Below are 19,221 nucleotides of genomic sequence, written 5' to 3' on the forward strand. Positions count from 1 at the left end.
GTTTGCTAATTTCCTCACCAGAAATATGGAAATCTGTTAAAATATAACAGTTGATAGCAGAAGGGATATTGGATGATAAATAAAACACTGTAGAGCTGATGTAATGGTAGCAACAAGGTGAAATGAGAACTCTCACAGTGCAGTTGTTTGGGAAGTTGCATTGACTCCTTGTCAATACCTATCCCCCTTCACCCAGCTGTATTGAAATGGTGTAACTGTTACCCTTGGAAAGGGTGATCTTTATATTAATAATTTTATTTTCATCAGACCCATTTCTATGGTATTTGTTTTTGCATCTTTTATGAAGAAAAACAGGAGTTGAAGCTGAAAGGTTGAACTACATGAGACATAAAAGATGAATAGGTAAAACATACCACTACATACATACCCACATTACCATCCCGCCATGCACTGGGAGGCAAGTAAAACTGCAGAATGCTATCCAGGTATTATCTGCTTGTCACCGCTCCTTAGTTACACATGCAGTGTCCACAACTGTATTTCACTCATTTCATTAACATTCAAAAAGAAAAGCATCTGTATATTAAGGAAAACAATAGATGTACATATAATGATAATAGAAAGTAGATGTCAGATTTCATTTCTTAACTCCTTGGCAGACTCTGCAAAAAAAACAAGGTGGGAAAATGGTGGTTTAGTACCAATCTTTTCCATATAAAACTGTAAGAGGACATTCAGAGACATTTTAATGTCCAGCTTGATGACAACTTCATATGTTCTATCAACAATTAATGGCAAGAATGAAGAAAAATACCAGCATATATATGCCAGATGTATTCTGAGATCATCTTATCCCTCAACGTGCATGTGTTCTGTGTTTACCTCATAGTGGGATAATAAACGTGTGGAAATAAGCAATTTGGTTTTATTTTCTGTTTGAAAAGCAAATTGATATTTGCAGTAGGGGAGATCAGAATGTTACAGATTGGTTACCCAAGTTACTCATTGCTCTTTCTTTGAAAGTCTGCTTACAGTTGCATGTGCATAATGCATCTGACAGCAGACTGAGCCTCACATGATATTAGCTTGAAGCCTTCTGGTACAGAGAATTTTATTTGTGGTGCTAGCTCTGAAAATATGATCATATTGCAGAGGCTGCTTCCCAAACAGGTCATATCAACATTACTTTGTTAGACCTTTTTCAGCGTAGACATCAGCCTCCAGGGCATGACGCTTACTCCATCATCAGAGAAATGCACTTACAAACCCACACAGTCTTTTTTTCACAGCCCATTGAAAAATATAGGGCAAAATAGATTTCCTGGAGAGGAAGAAGCCTTGCTCTGGGCAGGGCAAGACCTTTCTGGCCACTTATCCAACAGAATAACAGCATGAGGTTGCAGGGTTCCTGTGAAACAGAGTCCTTGCTCTCAGTGAAGCTGGAGGGTGTACTCTGCCTGACTGCAGGTGTGCCAATAGCAAGTTTGCACATCTGCTGGGTACAGATGGTTTGCCTTTGAAGGATCAGAACCACATGTTTTTGGCAAGGGCACAGCAGTAGGGCAAGGTCAGTTGGGACAGTGCCTCTCACAAGTGTAATGGCACAGAGGGGTTAGGAGGAGGTTGGCTGCAGGCCAGCACTGGTTGAGCATTTTTCATTCTCTGTCCTTTCATTTGGCCACTGCTCCTAATTTCAAATTGCTGCTGAAACGTAAAGTATCCACTACACAGTAGAGAGTGACAGATAAGCAGTTTTTAAGAGAGGATGTAGACACTTATCACACTTATATGACCTTGTTAGATTTTTTCTGAAACTTTGTATGCAGCTATATATTACCATGTGTGTAGTAGCTTAGTCCAAAAAAAAAAAAAGCATCTTTAACATGGTCCTCCTTCTCCATGCTGTCAGGGCCCTGAGGGCACTTCCAGCCCTGAATGCCTCCTCGGCAGACCTCCAGCCTGCCCTGGGCCCAGGCCCCCATGTCAGCCTCAGGGCCACAAGCCCCTGTTCCAGCAAGGCCTCAACAGGCCCAGGGTCCAGCTCCCCAAAGCCTCACCCTGCCCAGCCACCGACTCTGTCTAACCAGGTCCACCCATGGGCCCACATCGCAGCCCAACCTCAGTCGATCCCCAGGGAGGTGCCCAGGGATGGGGCTAGGGCTGCCATGTTGTCCCCTGGCTGCCCAGATCCTGGTGGGGCAGTGGAATGGGCCCTGGCTGCCAAACCCTGTCCTGACCAACCGCACAGGGAGCCCCCATGGTCCCCGGCCCCAAAGGAACTTCCCTGCTTTTGCTGTTCCCTGAGATGTGTGAGAATGGTCAACTGAGTGGACAAAACTAGGAATGTCCCAAAGTGCTGAAGGATCATGGCCACACCGAGTGATTGAAATGTAAAGTGATTTCTGACAGCGTGTATTCAGCTGGCCAGCAGAACACATCAGTGCTTTGCAGAGATACAGCTGTGTGTGTCTTTCCCTTAATATTTCAAATATAAGAAATTGAATTCAATGTACCAGGCACATATTTTCCTTACAAATATTTGAAAGTGCAAAACATAGTTTATAGTGTTAGGAATGAAAAAATATATAATTGAGTTAATATATAAGATAGCCAGGCTTGCTAATATGCTCTACTCATGAATGGATCTGACTAAAAGCTGCCTTTAACTCTGCAGGTAATTGAAGAATGTCACTAGAAAAGAATGACCTCTTACTGCATTTTTCCTTCCTTTGTATTGAAAGGAAAGATTCAGATGCTTCTAACTTCCCCAATCCTTTTTAGTCATTAGATCTTCAATCTCAATGCAATTATTTAAAACATTTTTGTAAAAATTCTTTTACAATCACAATGATTTATCAGAGTGGTTGCTTCACAGTTGACAGGTCAATCTATAGATACACTTGAGGATGATAATAATTATAAAGCCCTTGACAAAATGTCATTCACAAATAGGGTTTTGTTGCATGCATTTTGAATGTGAATTTAGTGCTTGCTGAAAACCACTGTCAGTCCAGGAAGATGAAGTCTGACTTTTTTTTCTTTTTTCTTTCTTTTTTTTTTCCTATCAAGAAGCACTTGATAGCAAAAATCCCAAGTAGAGCCTTGCTAATTTTGGTGCAACACTAGTCTTAAATGAGACAGGTATATGGTCTCCATAGATACATAGCAGACCTTGGTTTTTGCTGAGAACCAATATGAGGGTTAATTAGTTCCCATTTAGTAACGTGCAAATATTCAGTAATGTGCAAACATGACTTACTTGAATTGGATTGTGGCCGCACACTGATTTCAGAAAGACAAGTGAACAGTCATGTACTGGTAATGATTATCAGCTGCTGCTGATCTAGGCTAGATTTGCAGAAGAGATCTGAAAAGTCTCTGAGAAGCCTTGCTAATTAACCTCACATTAAAAGGGCCTATCTGTAAATTCATACAAAACTCAGATGACAACTACAATTTTAACAACAATGATAATTAGACTAATGCAGTTCCTCTACCCCTTCTCCTCTTCAGAGCTTTAACTATTTAAGAAAATACCATTTACATTTTATGCTGTATTCTCAAACAGCAGCCCATACATAATCTTATCCTTTTATTCAGCTCCAATCTTTATGCTTCTTTAACAACTATTTTCCAAGTCCCAAAGGCTCAAATTCATTAACGTTGCTCCACAGAATGACATTTTCCTTCTTAGGCAACACTGCTTATAAAAGTAAACCAAGTGGAATTTTACTGGCAAGGACATAGTAAAACAGAAATGCTTGATCACTTTTTTTTTAAACCCTTTTAACAATTTATCTAAAAATTGGTACTATAGTTAACACAGTGCTTGATGAAGTCATTTTGATGAATGCTTGTAAATTTTTTGCTTCATGTACAATGCTCAGATGAAGGTGTCGGATTTTCATTTGTGTTCAAATGTTCAAATACATTCAATATTGAGTTTATTACAGCACTACATTTGCATATATATATATTTTTCTATTTCTACTCACATTCTTGGAGTTAAACAAGTGCATTTACAAATTTGCAAGACTAATAACATGTAAAATGAAACGAACTTGTGAAGGATATTCAGATCAGAAACTCAGTGTATTAGCCCCTCCCCCCCCCCATTTTTTTGTGGTGGTGGTGTTTGTGTGTTTGGATTGGAAAAAAAAAAAAAAAAGACATTGTTCTAGGTGTAAAAGACATTCTTCCATGTGTCTATAAACTGTAGAAATAATAATGCATATGCCACACAGTGATATTTCTTTAACTGTATGTCTGTAAATTAGAGCCTTAGAAGATGTGCTCAAACAATAATGAAGGATGGATTTAAAACATGATCAAATCCAGCTCACATTAAAGTGAATAAGACTTTTGTTGTAAACTTTAAGGGGACAAGGGGACTCAGGAAAGTTTGTAACAATAAGAGCAACATTGCTACACCAGGCGGAAAAAAAAAAAAAAAAGAAAAAAGAAAAAAAAAAAAAGCCCTGTTTGGTGTTTTAGTCAACTACTAAAATGTTATTGAAAAGACTGGAATATGGGAGAAGAAAACATTGCTGGAGTTCTGTGATATCCTACTTTCGGTAATGATCAGGGCTCTCTGGAAGTAAAACACTTCATGTCCGAATTAAACATTCCTTTCACTTGATGGGCAGTTTTTTTCCAAGTGTAGGTATATTTATACTAGGTAATTTGTAATGGATTATAACATTAATCAAAATCACATAAAAATCTGGTGAAGAATACTTCAAAAATGTCCCATGAACAGACTACTTTATTGAGGTGTGTACTGTAGAAACAGCAGCGTTGAATTCAGATTATTGTGACAATTTGGCTTTCTCCACAGAAGGTTCTAACAAGCTTTCCAAGAGAGAAAATTTCAAATAATCTGGCTTTGGAAAAAGGCACTTGGTCCCTAATTCTTATAAATTAGAAATGAGAACTAGACACCTAAATATCTTTGAGGATAGGGACCTAAATATTTAAGCATTTACTGCATATGACAGTAGAAGCCAAAAGATGCCTAATGATAGCTATGAAAATGTAATTAGGCACTACTTCACAGAGAGTGCTCAAGTCTATGCATGAGGCAATGCTGATTGCCTTTGTAAATATGGTTATGACTGCTGTAACTGAGAGGTTATTTTGTAACTTTTTAGTACAAGGGTTTTAATACAGGATATGTCATTGTGCAATAAATAATTCTTTTTGGCATTTGTTTTTATTTAGTTTCAGTTACTTAAAGGCCTTCTTATTAAAGATTCAACATACACTTTTCTCCAGAATTAAGTACACCAAAAATCAAACCTAAAGCGAGCATTTCACTGCACTGCTTTATACGTATAACGTTCTAATAAATCTTCAACTTTACAAACATCATAGCAGCAAAAATGTGTATAACAAAACACTATCCATCACAAGCACAGTTTCATGATGAAGCCTGGGACAAGATTTTGTGCAGTTTGCACCAGTATTTGTGTTCCCAGGGGATAAGCAGGTCACCAACTTGGTAAGTACTAATCAGTAAATAATCTTGTGGGTTTTTTAGTGTGTTTAGACTGCTGACTTTGTTTTGCTTGAATAGATTATAAAACTAATTCTAAGATGAAAAACAAGCTTTTTAATCAGTTCTGACAAATATATATATATATGCAGCCTCGAAAAGCAGTTATGAAAGACGGAAAGAAATTACCTCTTTATTTTCAATACCAGTGGAGTCTCATTTTCCATTTACACCATGTGATTCCTGTTAGCTGAGGGAGTTGCCATAAATTAGTTAGTATCAGATGAAGTCTGTAATACAGTCACAAATCCTTTTTGCTTCAAAGCAATCATTTTAAAGCATGAATTACCACAAGGAAAGCTTTTATGTATTTTTCTCTGACTGATTGTTTATTCATTTTGATTTATAAAATAATTAAAAGATAATGTGAGTATCAGAATCCTAGATAGCCAAAGAACTGTTTTTAATATGGGATGGGTCATGCATTGTGGGCAGAATAAATAATAACAACTTTTTTTTTTTTTTTTCCAAGGGAGAGAGTACTACTCTAGATTGAATTGGACTTTTACCAACAACTCCATTACCTAGCTTAATCAAACTGTGGAAAAAGTGCTGAAATATCCTAAATGGACCAACAAAACCAGAATGTAACATGAACCATTGGAAAATACGTGCCTGATTTTGTAGGATTTAAAAAAAAAAAAAAAATGTTAATTTTCTTCTAAATTTTTGGATCTTTCTTCACAAGGAGTACAATTACTGTTTTGAAAGTCAGAACTTTTTTTTTTTTTGGTCATATTTTAATATTTATTATGTTGTGTAAATTAAGAAAAATAGTGGATAAGGTCTACTTTTGAACAAGTAAATACTTGTTCTAACTCATAACTAACATTAAGCAGCAGACTCGACATGACTAGCCCCAAGTCTGTCCTTGAACGTGCAACTGAAAAAGAAAAGTATATTTAAGGGGAATCAAAGCATAGATATGCCTTTAGGGATAGATAATCTGTCATCCAGAATTCCTAACCTCAGACTCTGAGCATCTTTTAGATTCTATTATAAAACCAATTGTTTTCTGAAATGGGCTTTTAATAATGTACAAATATGTCATTAAATTACATTTTTCATCCTAAAACATTACGTCTAACTGAAGGCCTGCTGCAACATTTGAAATAACCAGCCCCAAGTTTTGACAAACAACTAATCAAATAGTTTTAATAGTATAAATTACAAACACAGCGTAAGATGTTTTCCTTGGGTGACTATAAGTGAAACTTGCTTTCCAGAACAACACAGACTAACAGGAGCTGCCAGTTACTCTTGTTGCTCTTAAACCTTACCTTGATTTGGACTTCAGAGGTTTACATGTTCAAGAAAGATCTGTAATTAGATGAGCTGCCTAGACACCTATTCTGTCTCAAATTAAGATTCTGTTTGTGGGGAAAAAAAAAAAAAAAAGACAATAATAACAAAAGCCATGTGAAGTATTGCCAAAAGCATAGAATTCTTGAGAATACATGAGATTCTCAGAACTTAATTAACAGCAGCCCCATAAACATATATATATATATATATATATATATATCTGGGGTGTATCAGCCGGTGCTTACAGAAATAGGATGCAGATATTTTACTTAGCCCAAAAAACTCAGGTACAGCACACTAAGGGACCTGTTCATAAAGTTAACTAAACATGTTGAGACTTCTAGCATTGAAGTATTGCAGACAATCTTGCTAGGTCTGTAAAACTATATGGAACAGATTTAGCATTTAGTTAAGATAGTGCTCCGTTGTCAAATTACAGTAATGAGATTTTGGCTACTGATACAGGCAGTCTGGAGTGACAGAAGTGTCAGTCATGCAATTTTCGTCTCTGTCTTGATTGGCTTCCTTCTAAGTTTCTCTAACAGAAGAATAGTGATCAGAACTTGGCCATAAAGAGGCAAAATTATCTTCCCTCCGTTTTGTCCCTGGGAAGAGACAGAAGGTGAGATGGAATAAGAAGAAGGAAGCAGCTATACAAGCTCCCCATCTGGGTGTTAAGGACAGAGCAGATAACACGTGTGAGGCTGTGGATCAGCTGTTGAGGAGCGGATGAGTCCCATTTTAAATTCTGCAATGCTATGCCTATTATCAGAGAGAGGAAGGCATGTACAAACTGTGACCTTCCCTAAGGCACTAGAACGCAAAAAATAAAATCCACATAAAAAAGGAGAAGCAGAGTTTGAGAAAACAAGAGGTAGGGAAACAGACACGCATTACTGAAAGGCTGGATTGATATAGGACTGAATGAATCTAGTTCATAGAATGGGACAAACTTGGAGGGGGGGTGTGGTGATAACAGGGTATTAAACAGACTCGCGATAGCAGAGGAGAATCTACAGTCTCCTTATTAGCTGTAGTGCTGTAACCCAGTCTGCAACTTGATCTCAGCCAAATTTTCTAGCAAGAACTCCTGTGGTGGGAGCCAAAATTGCATCACTGGAAGTTTGTGAGAGTTGGCATGCACCAGGGGTGGCCAGTGGGAATCCAAAAAGAGAATACAAAGAAATATGATCTCTCCCCCCTGAATAATCCGAGGACAATTTCATGCCTTTTCTGAGCCTGACTAATGCTTTTTCATTATTTAAGGCTGGCAATACTTCATTTTCCTACTCACTTTGTTAAAGTAATAAACACTGATCATCAAAATACAAAGCTGAAAAATATTTTTGAAATATCATTGTGCAAAACTTCCCACCTACTCCATCTCATAACAGTCTTTATGAAAAACAGGAAGGTAGAACTGAGCCATGAGACAATACCTGGATGGAGAGTATGCCCCACTGCTTCAAACGGGGCCAAGCCCCCTTCTTCAGCACCTAACACCATGCATGTGCCTACAAAAAGTCTTCCTACAACTGCTCTTTTCACTGTGCCTGACCTGGTTTTCTTACATAGTTTTATTCTGTTTTATTCTATTTAACTGTTATTTTCAGACAAGTAAATTTGTTCTGACATACTACTGTGTACTTGAAGAGATTCAAGTCCTTTATCTATGCAAAGTACAAGTGAAAACATACTTCCCTTCTATAGATTATCCTTAATTTCCTGTCCTTCAGTATCTGCTTATGGATTGTCTATGAATTGGTGTTAAAGCTGATCAGCTTTTTGTATTGAATACACCATGTTGTTGTTTTACAAACTAGCAAACATGAATAGGGGATTATGCATCTTCTTAGTGTCCATATTTCAATGCACAGCTAAGAGCTCCGTTTCCGTCAGAGGGAGAGCAGGCACTTCATTTCACCACATCTACCTTCTGGGCCTGGCTGCTTTCCCTGTGGGGTGATGCCAGCTTTTTGGGGCCTGGTCCCGTGAGGGAAACTGGGCATGAAAGGCACAGCCTGAATGCCAGCGTGAAAAGAAAACTGAGGGGAAAGAAAGGGATGCAAGGGGGCCAGAGGCTGTCAGCCTAGCTGACATTTCGCGGAAGGGTGCGAGGCGATGAGGCCAGCAGGCAGCATGTTGGCCCTTGAGTGGGACAACAGGGGACTAAGCCTCCCCTTTTTTTGTATCAAACACGTGGGTAAACGTTTATTCTGTGTCCTCTCACTGAAGCAGGCCTGACGAGCCCGCAGGTGCCACCAGGCTATGGCTGAGGGACCCTCGGGTCCGTGACTCGCCGGGCCACCAGGTCTGCGGGGGTGGGGTGGGGAGAAAACCCCAAGAAAATCCCGATCCCCTTCCCCACCCTCATCGCCGGACCAGTGCCTCGGGGGGCTCCCCACAGCGGGGCTGTGCGCAATTTGCGCGCAACTGCGCTACCGCACAGGCCGGGGGTGCAGGCGGGGGCCGCCCGCTCGCTCCTGCCCCGCGGCGCCTCCGGGGCCCCATTAGCTCGCTAATTGCTCCTCGCGCATCGATCGGGCGGGGGCGGGGGGCGCAGCCGCCGCCGCCCCGGCTCTATTTCAGGGCGGGCGGCGCCGCCGCGCACCTGTCCCGTCCCGTCCCGTTCAGTCCCGTCCCGTCTCTGCCGCCCACCGCCCTGAGCCCCGCGGCGCTCCCCCGCCTGCCTCCTTCCCTCCCTGCCCAGCTCTGCACATGGCTGACGCGGGGTTCCCCGGAGCCGGTGCCGCCGCCGGGGGGGACCCAGCCGCCGACGAGTTCCGAGACATCATCCGCAGCCGCTCCGGTAGGCGCCCGCACCCCTACATCCCGTCCCGTCCCATCCCGGCGGGGGTCGGGGCTGGGGTCTGCGCCGTGGGGGCGTCGGTCAGCTTTTATTTATTTGTGTTTCCTTTTTTATGATGTCTTTAATTAGCTTAACTTTTGTTGAGCACGGAAGGAGCTCGCCCGCCGACGAGCGGTTCTCGCTGCGGCCGGAGCGATGCTGGCGGCCCCACGCTGCCCGAGGAGGGTCCCCCCCCCGGCTGGGCAGCGGGACCCGTCGCTAAATCCGCGATCGGCGGCAGCTGTGAGGTTCCCCCTTCCGTACCCCCCAGAGGGCTAAGATAGAGTTTCAGGTGCCTGGGCTCTTTTTGCTTAGCCCTGGAAAGAAACCAAATCCGTGGTAGTAAAGGTATTTATAGACCATTCAGCTCGTTTGCAGCACAAGTGCACAGGGAGTTACAAATTAAAGTAATTCCTCTTGAAGCTCTGTGTGCTTGCCCAATAAGCGAGCCTTAAAATAATGGTGGCCTCGTGTGCTTGAATAACTTGTAAAACAGGCCAATTCTTTAAGTTGTGTTAAGAAACAGCACTATCAACGAAATAGTTGTCATGTTTAACAGGATAGCTAGAGCTGCTGTGGGATCTTTAGCTCTAAAAGCGTTGGGGTGGTGGTAAGCATCTTGAAGGAAGCGCGTTGCCCTGGTAGGGGTTGGGTGGCTGCTATGATGTTTTTTTCCTCAAGTCCTGCTTCTGGCTCCCAGGCTATGTCTTTTTGTCTATATTTCTGTAGCATGAGGAGAACATGAAAGGGAAAAAGTGGTGAGCTGCCTCAGTAGTCATTCCTGGTGAAGCTGGGCGTGCTGACCTTTACAGCTGTGCATGATCCCAGTTCCATACTTAGCTCATTCTATAGCTCGGGGGATATGGAATGCAAGGCGAGTATGGCACAAAGCAAAGCCCCCTTAATTTAAAAGGTTGACCTGTTAGCATGCAACTGTTACTGGTTGGAGATGAGAAAACTTGAAGGATTGCAAAAAAATGTTTCAGGTCTGTGTAGTTAGTAACTTTACTGTTAGATGATTATGGCTCTGACTTAGCAGCACTTCCTCCCACCTTTCTTTTTATTTTCCCTATAGCTAGCAACTGATTGCATCATTGTTTGCTTTCCCACTTTAAAAATCTGTAATTGAGATCAGACAGCCTCTGAAAAGTGTATTTTTACCTATGTTTCCCAATTATTTCTTATATTCTCTGTTTTGCTTTGAAAGTTTGTTTCCAAATAGACTTTGGTGGCAATATGTTAGTTGCATATTGTAATAAATGTAAGATCTCAAATGACTCTAAAATATTTCTCTAGTTTTCTGCTATAGAGTAATATTAGAATTTAGATGTTAGCAGTAGAGAGAGAGCAAACATTTGTGTTTCTTAATTGGACACAATTCCCATGTCTATTCTGGATGATGAATCAGAAACAGGATCAGTTTAAGGATCATAGAACTGTCCCAGATGTTTATAAGCCCAAAGAGATGAGAAAAATCAATTTCCATGGCGATTTTCATTGCAAGGGTATATATATTCTTTTTTCTTTTTTTTTCTTTTTACCCCAAGCTGTTCCCCCCCCCCAGTGATCTTTCATTTGTTCTTATCTTTCATTGTTATCATCTAATTTTGAAATATGCTTCTTAAAATATGGCTACACATTTGAGGATGAATAGTAATCATAAATCAGTGTAGGCTTTTGCAGAAGGATGCTGAGAAGAGCTTGAATTTGTAAGCCTGAGGATAGGCTCATTTTATTTTAGGGCTTTCTGTAACCTGTTACCTAGGTAAGGCATTTGTCCAGTTGTGATGCTCCATTTGTTTAGACATGCATTCACCTTAAACAGTTTTGAATTTAAAGTTATAAGAGGGCTTCTTGTGAGTGAAATGCTGGCACAGCCTCTTTAACCAGATCATAATGATAAGGATGCTAAACTGTTCCCAGGTGGCTCTTCAGAGGTCTGCAGAAAGGATTTTGTGATCCAGCAGGGAAGCTCTCAGTGATTGGAAATGAAGCTAGCACAGAAAGTCCTTGGAGAGTTAGGGCATTGGATACTGAAGTAGTTTTAAGAGCTTGTATCCCACTTGTTTTTCATTCTGTTTATATTAATTTCATGCTTCAGGGGTCTGCTGCTTTCTAAAATGGTGTGGAGGAATTTTTTGCCCTCCTGAATATAAAACAAGACCTCTGGTAGGTGCAGGGTTTGCCTTTTCATTGAGCTAGAGGAAAAGACAGAACAGAAAATTTTGATGCACTAGCCATAATGAAATCTCCAACATTCCTGTTCTTTGAGGTCTTATTCAAAAGCTTAGAGCACCAGTGTTTTAATATGGGCTGATGTGGATGGCATTATTCTGGGCATCCTGCTGTCAATTCTGGGTAAAATAATTGGAAAAATTATGAGGATTTGCTTCATGTAAAGAAACAGTGAAAATGTTAAAATCAAAGGTTGTTAGCAAAATTTAATGGAAAGTAGGCTCTGTCAAATATTTATTCTGCTAATAAATTTTCTGGATAAAAGAATTTGTCTCAGTATACTGAGACAAAAAAATTATTACTAGCAATAAAATGCCTAGTAAATTGTTTAAATCCCACAAAACTGTTGTACTACAAAAGTTGCCATCGGGGAGTTGTAATGGAATTGGGTTATCCCTGTTGTATCTCTCTGCAGGGATAATCACTAGTTCCAACACTAACTCATCATTTTTCACTTGCACTCACACAGGATGGTTTGGGTTGCCTGGGTGTTCAGAGAAGATTCATGCAAATATGAAGCGTAGGAATGAGGAATGCAAGCTGTGCCTCTGGAGTGAGTGATGGCATTGGAAAAAAATCAGTGGTCGTTGTGGGTTCAGCATGTGCTTGTAATGTAGAGACATGATATAGGTGTAGGAAAGTTATTTTTAACTTGTGTACATGGCATGGCTGACTAATACCAGAAATTCTGACGTTTCCTTAGGAGGCTATTCAAAAAAGAATATGGAGAAGATCCACAAAAACTGAGAAGTAAGGAAAATGTCTGTGGAACTCAGCTGGTAGTTCTTTTACTTTTTTTTTGCAAGCTAGGGAAGTGACTTTATTTCTTTGAATGATTACATTCATGGGAAGAAAATCCTGAAGGCCTAGCAAGGAAAGGTGTAGGAAGGACGAAAAACTAAAAGCTAACAAATTCAAAGCATGCAGGATCTTGAGTAGTGAAGATGGTTAACATCTGGGATTAGATCTTCTATCTCTAGAGGTATTCATCCCAGCAGTTCGTACTTATTTCCAAGGTAAGTTTTATCCAAGTATGAGTTACTGGGCTCCATACTTAAGAGCCTGTCATAAATCGTCAGTCCAGCCATCTGTCTTATGGTCCCTTCTGGCCATAACTGTATTCACTTGTGAATCTTCTGTTAATAAAAGGATATTTTATATAGAGCTTCTAGCTTAATGCTTGCTGCAGAACTGGGCTGTCCCCAGACCTGGCTGACCACCTAGCTCCTTACTGGTGTGAAGCTTTTGTTGAGTCCTCCCTTTGTCCTGTGTGTGTGCGTTTGTAATGCTTAAGATAAAGCTACTAAAAAACAGAACCCATCTGGGTCTCAAAATGAGTGGACTAAGATAGATCCAGATAGATGTTAAGTTACTATTAGAAAAAAGACAGTGAAGTGCAAGTACAAACATGTAACAAGTTGCATTCGTTTCCCAAATGTTTAAGTGAGCCAGTCGAAGTGTGGATCTTTGATATATCATAGTTGATGTCATGATTATTGAACACATGGACACCATGCTAGTTAATGCACCAGGAAGTTACAGAGAATAAAACCTATCTTTGATTTAATTTCTGAGAAGAACATGCTGTTTCCATTGCCATAGAATTTTTCCTGGCTTCCCGTCAAGTATCATGATCATGTCTAGAATGTATTTAGATGCTCATTATATGAAAAGTGCATTTGGAAGAATTTTTAAAAATAATGTAAATACAATTCAAAGCAGAGTGTTTATCTGTAATAAAAACATACATGCAGTAAATACTTTCTAAATCTTCATTAAATGGAGATTTCATTATTACTGTTGCAGAGCTTAGTAACTGTAGTCATGATTAGCAACAGAAAGCCCTCTAATTTCTTCACCGTTTCATACAGAGCTTATAGAAAAAGGGCTTAAGATGTCATTTGTTCTTAAATTCTATCAAAATTTATGTGGATGCAGAGCGAGCTGCTGTTCTGGCATGCTGACTTTGCGTAGAGGAATGATTTGGTGTGGTTCAGGGCTTGTAAGTAAGGATGTGACCCTCGCCAGTCTTGCATTCCCAGTGTGAAGTTGCTGTGACTTGAGGTTTTGACTGGAAGACAACTGGTTGTGATACACAGAAAAACAATTGTTGAACAGGAATTAGCTAAGCAGTGTTAAACAAGTACATATTCTGGACACTTGGTTTCCTGTTGTACTTTATGCCATAAAAAGGTATAGATGCAGTATAGAGAAGTTATACTAGTAGTTACATATGGTTGTTCTTTCTCCCCATTCTCCCCCCAGCTTTATCAGTGTGGGAACTCCAGGTGACTCAAGCTCTGAGTACCTGTCCCAGATGGGGTAGCCTGAGTGCGTGCTTTTCTTCTCCTGCCAGCACTTGGAGACCTCCTCTCATGGGTACAGAGAAGCAGCACAGGGCTGTGCTCAGCTTGCTTGGCTGCAGTACATGTCCAGCTCTAGATGATGATGCCTGTTGAACATTAGTGGTATGTCTGGTGGAAATCAAATGAATCAACAAATGGTTCTGTTCCACAGACCATATATGCTGTTTTTGAGGCTTTTCCTGACGAGGGAAGCCTCGTGTGCCCTCACAGTGCTTTGATGTGAGCGTGCCGGAGGGCTGGGACAGAGCGTTCACTGTGCCTGGGTGTGCATACCACTTGCTGTCTGAGGGTGTTGAAAGGGCACTTAAGGAATTCTTCTGGGCAGGAATTTTAAGTAATTTCTCATCTGAATCTGTTTGAGATTTTGTGGCGTGCTTGCATGGCATTGCTGCCCCAGCTGCAAGGAGCTGGATCTCCTTCAAAAATAAAAGGAATATCTTTGCGGCTGCTGAGGGTGGGGATTTGGTTTTGATGAATCACAGCTAGTGCTCAGCAGGGAAGGGAGACTTGTACGTGCTATCTCTATTCCTGAACGTGAGGTGTGTGGGAAGAACTGTGGATCTTGTCCAAAATGGCTCTAGGGGCTGAGCCAAGCTACCCTATGAGGCAAACTGTGAGATCCATGGTTATAAAGCTTGTGTGTGTGTTAAAATGAATATTTATTATATATTTTGAAGTCTGAGTTTGGATAGATGTAGTTGCATATCAAAAAAGAAAACTGCTGACAACTCTGAATGAAACAAATACGGATATAAACTATTTGCATGCTAGTTCTTGGCCTTACCTGTTCAGCTATATTTCTGTGGGACACTTATGGCATGCACAGCAACTGTAGAACAAAAGCTGATAGTGATGAAGTAGCAATATCCTTGTGCTCTTGTTTATCCCACTTCTTGTGTCAAGGCAGGACATTGCTGGGTCTTGCAAACAGTGGAGTGCTGATTATAGTCTGAATCCTAAGGTCTTGCAACTTGAGCCTTTTGGTAATGTTTACAATCACAAGCTGTACAGGTGTCTTTTAAGGTGTTGTAGGTCATTTTTAACTCTGGTTTAGATGTGTAAAAGATTCTTCAGTAAAAACAAAAGGATTTTGCTAAATTCATTACTTCATCCTATGCTGTGTACTGTTATATTCAAATCAATCCCCCCCATAAAACTAGATTTAAATATTTGTTTCTCTCTTGGAATTAAGTTTTCAGGCTGGCTTGTTTTTCTTATTTCAAGGTATGTCTGTTATTTCCATTACACTCGACAGGCTTGCTTTCTCTTTATCAGAAAGAGAATCTGACCATGCACAGTACAAGCTCCTTATCTTGGTGTAGAGGATACCTTACTCTGATGGCTGTAAAACTGGCTTTTGGATATTCAAGCAGATTTTTTTCCTATCTATTCAGTGTAAACATTATGCGTTTAAAAACCACGGGGTCTGCTATGTTCAGAAGTGCTGTTTGTTTGCAGCTTCTGTCAGTACTGTCATCTCAATCTGAATACAAATGGGAGGTGGGAAATCACTCCTAAAAGCATTACCAAATGTCTCAAAAGTTAATTCCTGTCAGTAGTAGTCTCTCTGGAAGAAGAAATGCTTACTCTTGAGCAACTTCAAAGGTCATCTGAACAGCAATTTAGATTAATATATTAATTTTACATTTTGCTCTTTAAATATCTGTATTTTTTGTGAATTGCTTGCCTTCTGTATACTGTTGTCTTGGCAACAATATTTTTGTACTCTAAGTTCTGAGATTTCAAATATAAATTGAAAGAAACACTATAGCCAGGTTTCTTAAGCTAGATTTAGAATCAGAGCACTCGTAAACAGTTAACATTATGGTTTCATTCTTGCCAAAGGAGCAGTGCATCTAACAGCTGATTGTGTCCTGTGAATAAGTACCCACATCTTGTGATTAACCTTATGTCCTGCTGGACATTAAAGGTAATGTAATTATTTTCATTAAAGGAGTCTTCTGTAATTTGGATTCCAAGTTGAGAGAACTCAGTTCAACAGTTCTCCTGTGTCTCTGCCGCCTTAAGGTAGGAATCATCACTGACTTGAATCAAGTGATGATTTGTTAGTGGCTATTAGCAGTGGTGGGGGAACTGGTATTAACTTTGAAGTATGAATACCATTTCCTTGTGAAAGCAAACCTATTTCCCACCATGTACAAATGTTTTGCTGTGTAATGCTCCATCCATTGTTGAATCTGTGATTTATTTAAAAAAAAAAAAAACAAAAACACCCTACCTCATATTTCTAGAGCTTGATGAGCAATCTATTGTTTTGTGTAATCTGGCAAAAGTATTGTACTGAATTTCAAGGTTAGTTTTCCGCTGTCCTTATTATCCTGTATGATTGATATCAAGAGTATGATGTGATTGAGTTATGCTGCAGCATGCAATCAGATACCATAAATAGTATTATCTACATAAAGTCTTGGAAGTGGTTGCTGGGCTGCTTCTAAAGTGCACTTTGGCTTGGATGTGGAAGCTGCAGTTTAGAACATAATTTTAAAATACTGCTCTGTTTACTAGGCAAATAATACACTGGTTAGCTACCTTATTTGCTTGTTTAGAAGGATGATTGAATTGTAAAGAAATGTACATTAAGTACCACAAGTTTATTTTGTTCATAGCTTGTAAAAGCTGTTTGTACCTGTTGCTCAGTATGCAGTGCTTGGCAAACAGCCCAACTATCCAAAGAGCACACTGGCAAACACTCAAGACTGTAGAGACTGTAGTGTTGCAGTTTTCATTTCTACTTTGTAGGTGGAGAAAGAGGAAAAAAGTAAAAGAGACACTCTTAAACCTAATGTTGTACCTAATTTTAAGATAGCAATGGGGAAAGAGGAGAACAGCTATGAAGAATGCCAGTTAGTGAAAACTTCTGGATGAGCTGTAGCTCCAAATCAGCTTGCTGAAAAGGCTGGCACTACTTTATTCAAAAGGCAAAACATTTTTTTATATCTAGAGGCAGTGTATTAACAAGCCAAACTGTTAGCTGGTACTGCATGGTTTTGACATGTTTTGTTAGATGGAGTCTGCCCTTCTCATTCTCTAATACCTAGATAAACTTGGTATTTTGATATTTGGAGTTTATCAGACTGGCTACAATGGATTAATATGATGTTTGAGCTTCAAGCTGTAAGATCAGTAGGAGCAGGCAAGCATAATGAAGTTTTATAATCAATTTATGTTCAATAGAAATTTTTTTGTCTTGATGGTCCATGTCTGCTGAGAACCATCTTCACCAAGTGTTTTCAGCCTTGCAGGCCACACTTAAAACTGTGAAGAGTAAATCTGTTGTACCTGTGACCAAAACCTATTTTTTCAGTCCCAAGTGCACTATATAATTCAAGGGACATCTTTGCTTTAGACTGTCTAACATCACAGTAAGCATGGTAAGGTTGGAAACTGAAAAAAATTAAGTCTTTAATTTTTTTTGTCAACCTCCTCATACCCCAATAACTAGGCAAATTCAGTTAGGTTTTTGGGATCTTTCTCCATTTATCTCAAGCGTAATATTTTGCTGAATGCTAGGGGGGAAATAGCCAAGGATTGGAAAAGTGCTTTTCAAAATAAAGTTCCTCAGCTGAACGCTAGCTTCACACTCAGAAGGATCTCATATATTTAAAAAATACAAATTTGTAGAAGGATCTCAGTGCTAATGCTGGACTTGACCTAGTCTGAAGTGGATTTGCTGCTGCTTTGGGATCCTTTGCTCATGCTTTCCTGCGTCCAACACAGAGGTGAAGAACAATTGTGCATGAAGAAACTTCTGGTCTGCTTACCAGTCCCTATTGGATTTGTTGAACGTATGTTGGTGCAGTCATATTTCTCTTGTTTGACGGTCTCAGCAACAGTGGTCATAATGCTGGAATACGCCCTGGTCTCTGGAGTAATTGCCGAGTTCTCTGCTGGTTTTCAGTAGCTGTAGAGGTGGTCAGTAGTGCAGAACAGAATTACAGGTGGAAGCCCAGCACTAATGCACTGAAACATGCTGCTAAGCATCTGCATGCTGGCTTCCTCAGAGCTGTGCAATGTGGACATAACCAGATACTGCTTCTGCTGAGGCAGGCTTCTTCCCCTCCTAGATGCCAAAAGTAATTGGAGAACTTGGCTTGTTAGAGATAATTAAAGGAAACACTGGGTACTAATTGGGTTCTAATGTCCTAGAGTAAAAGTTGCTTAACTTCTTCCATGCCCCCCAGCTCTTGGAAAAACCTTTCCAAGGATCTGTTCTTTTAAATATAAACAGATGGGGAAATGTGATGGCCCTTAGGCAGTTGTCTCCCTTCCTGCTGAGCAGTCCCAGGTGATCTTCTCTAGAATTGCACTCCTCTGGGTTTCCACCAAGTGTTCGGTTATTTGGAGAAATGAGTCCCCAAAAGGAGTGGTGCTAATTTGCATAGCAATGTAGAAAACTGCTTTGTTGCTCTGGTTGCCATTTGCCTGATGGTTAAACAGAGGCATAGATACTACTAATCCATTCTTGTAAGACTGAGAAGTCAGTTAAACCCCATACACCTGAACTATAGATCCCTTCTCATCAAGATTTCCTTGATGGTTAATGTGCCTTCCTCCAGATAATAAATTAGCAACCGAGAATGGAATACCAATGTCAATCCCATTCTTTAAACTCTTCATATAATCTCCCTCAGGATATTTCAGAGGAAAATCAGCTACAGTAGATCCCCCTTAGAAACTGGCTCTAAAATAATCCCTTGCCTGACTCATTTAGACTTATGTAAAATATTCTGCTGGAAAGTTCTTAGTGATCCAATATGTCAGGATTACAGTCGTCCTTCATGGGAAGGAATAGAAGGTACAGTGTTTAGAAAAATGACTTCTGCAGTCAAACAACGTTCATATTCTAAACATAAGCACTTAGCCAAAAGACTTTAAAGCTTCTACAAATCTAGAATAGTTCTTAAAATTCCAGTGCTTAAGTCTTGTAAAAG

At 40.0% G+C, this 19,221-nt stretch overlaps 1 protein-coding gene and 1 long non-coding RNA gene across 3 annotated transcripts in view; both read left to right on the forward strand.

The window, feature by feature from the left end:
- The first annotated feature begins 5,084 nt into the window (after nt 1-5,084).
- On the forward strand, nt 5,085-6,769 carry LOC310881010. Its single transcript, XR_014572047.1, has 2 exons — nt 5,085-5,881; nt 5,988-6,769. It is a non-coding gene; the product is annotated as an uncharacterized lncRNA (long non-coding RNA).
- A 2,343-nt stretch (nt 6,770-9,112) lies between these two features.
- The window catches only part of DMD (dystrophin), a 1,241,706-nt gene continuing 1,231,597 nt past the window's right edge, over nt 9,113-19,221 (forward strand). The window contains exon 1 of one of the 2 annotated variants that reach the window (XM_083850706.1): nt 9,113-9,629. In XM_083850706.1, coding sequence (XP_083706832.1) covers nt 9,539-9,629 — 91 coding nt within the window. In that variant the 5' untranslated portion in view covers nt 9,113-9,538. The remainder of the gene's footprint in view (nt 9,630-19,221) is intronic. The other variant, XM_083850697.1, reaches the window with a different exon arrangement.

This window comes from Anser anser, assembly GCF_964211835.1.
Source record: "Anser anser genome assembly, chromosome: 1".
Taxonomy (NCBI): Eukaryota; Metazoa; Chordata; class Aves; order Anseriformes; family Anatidae; genus Anser; species Anser anser.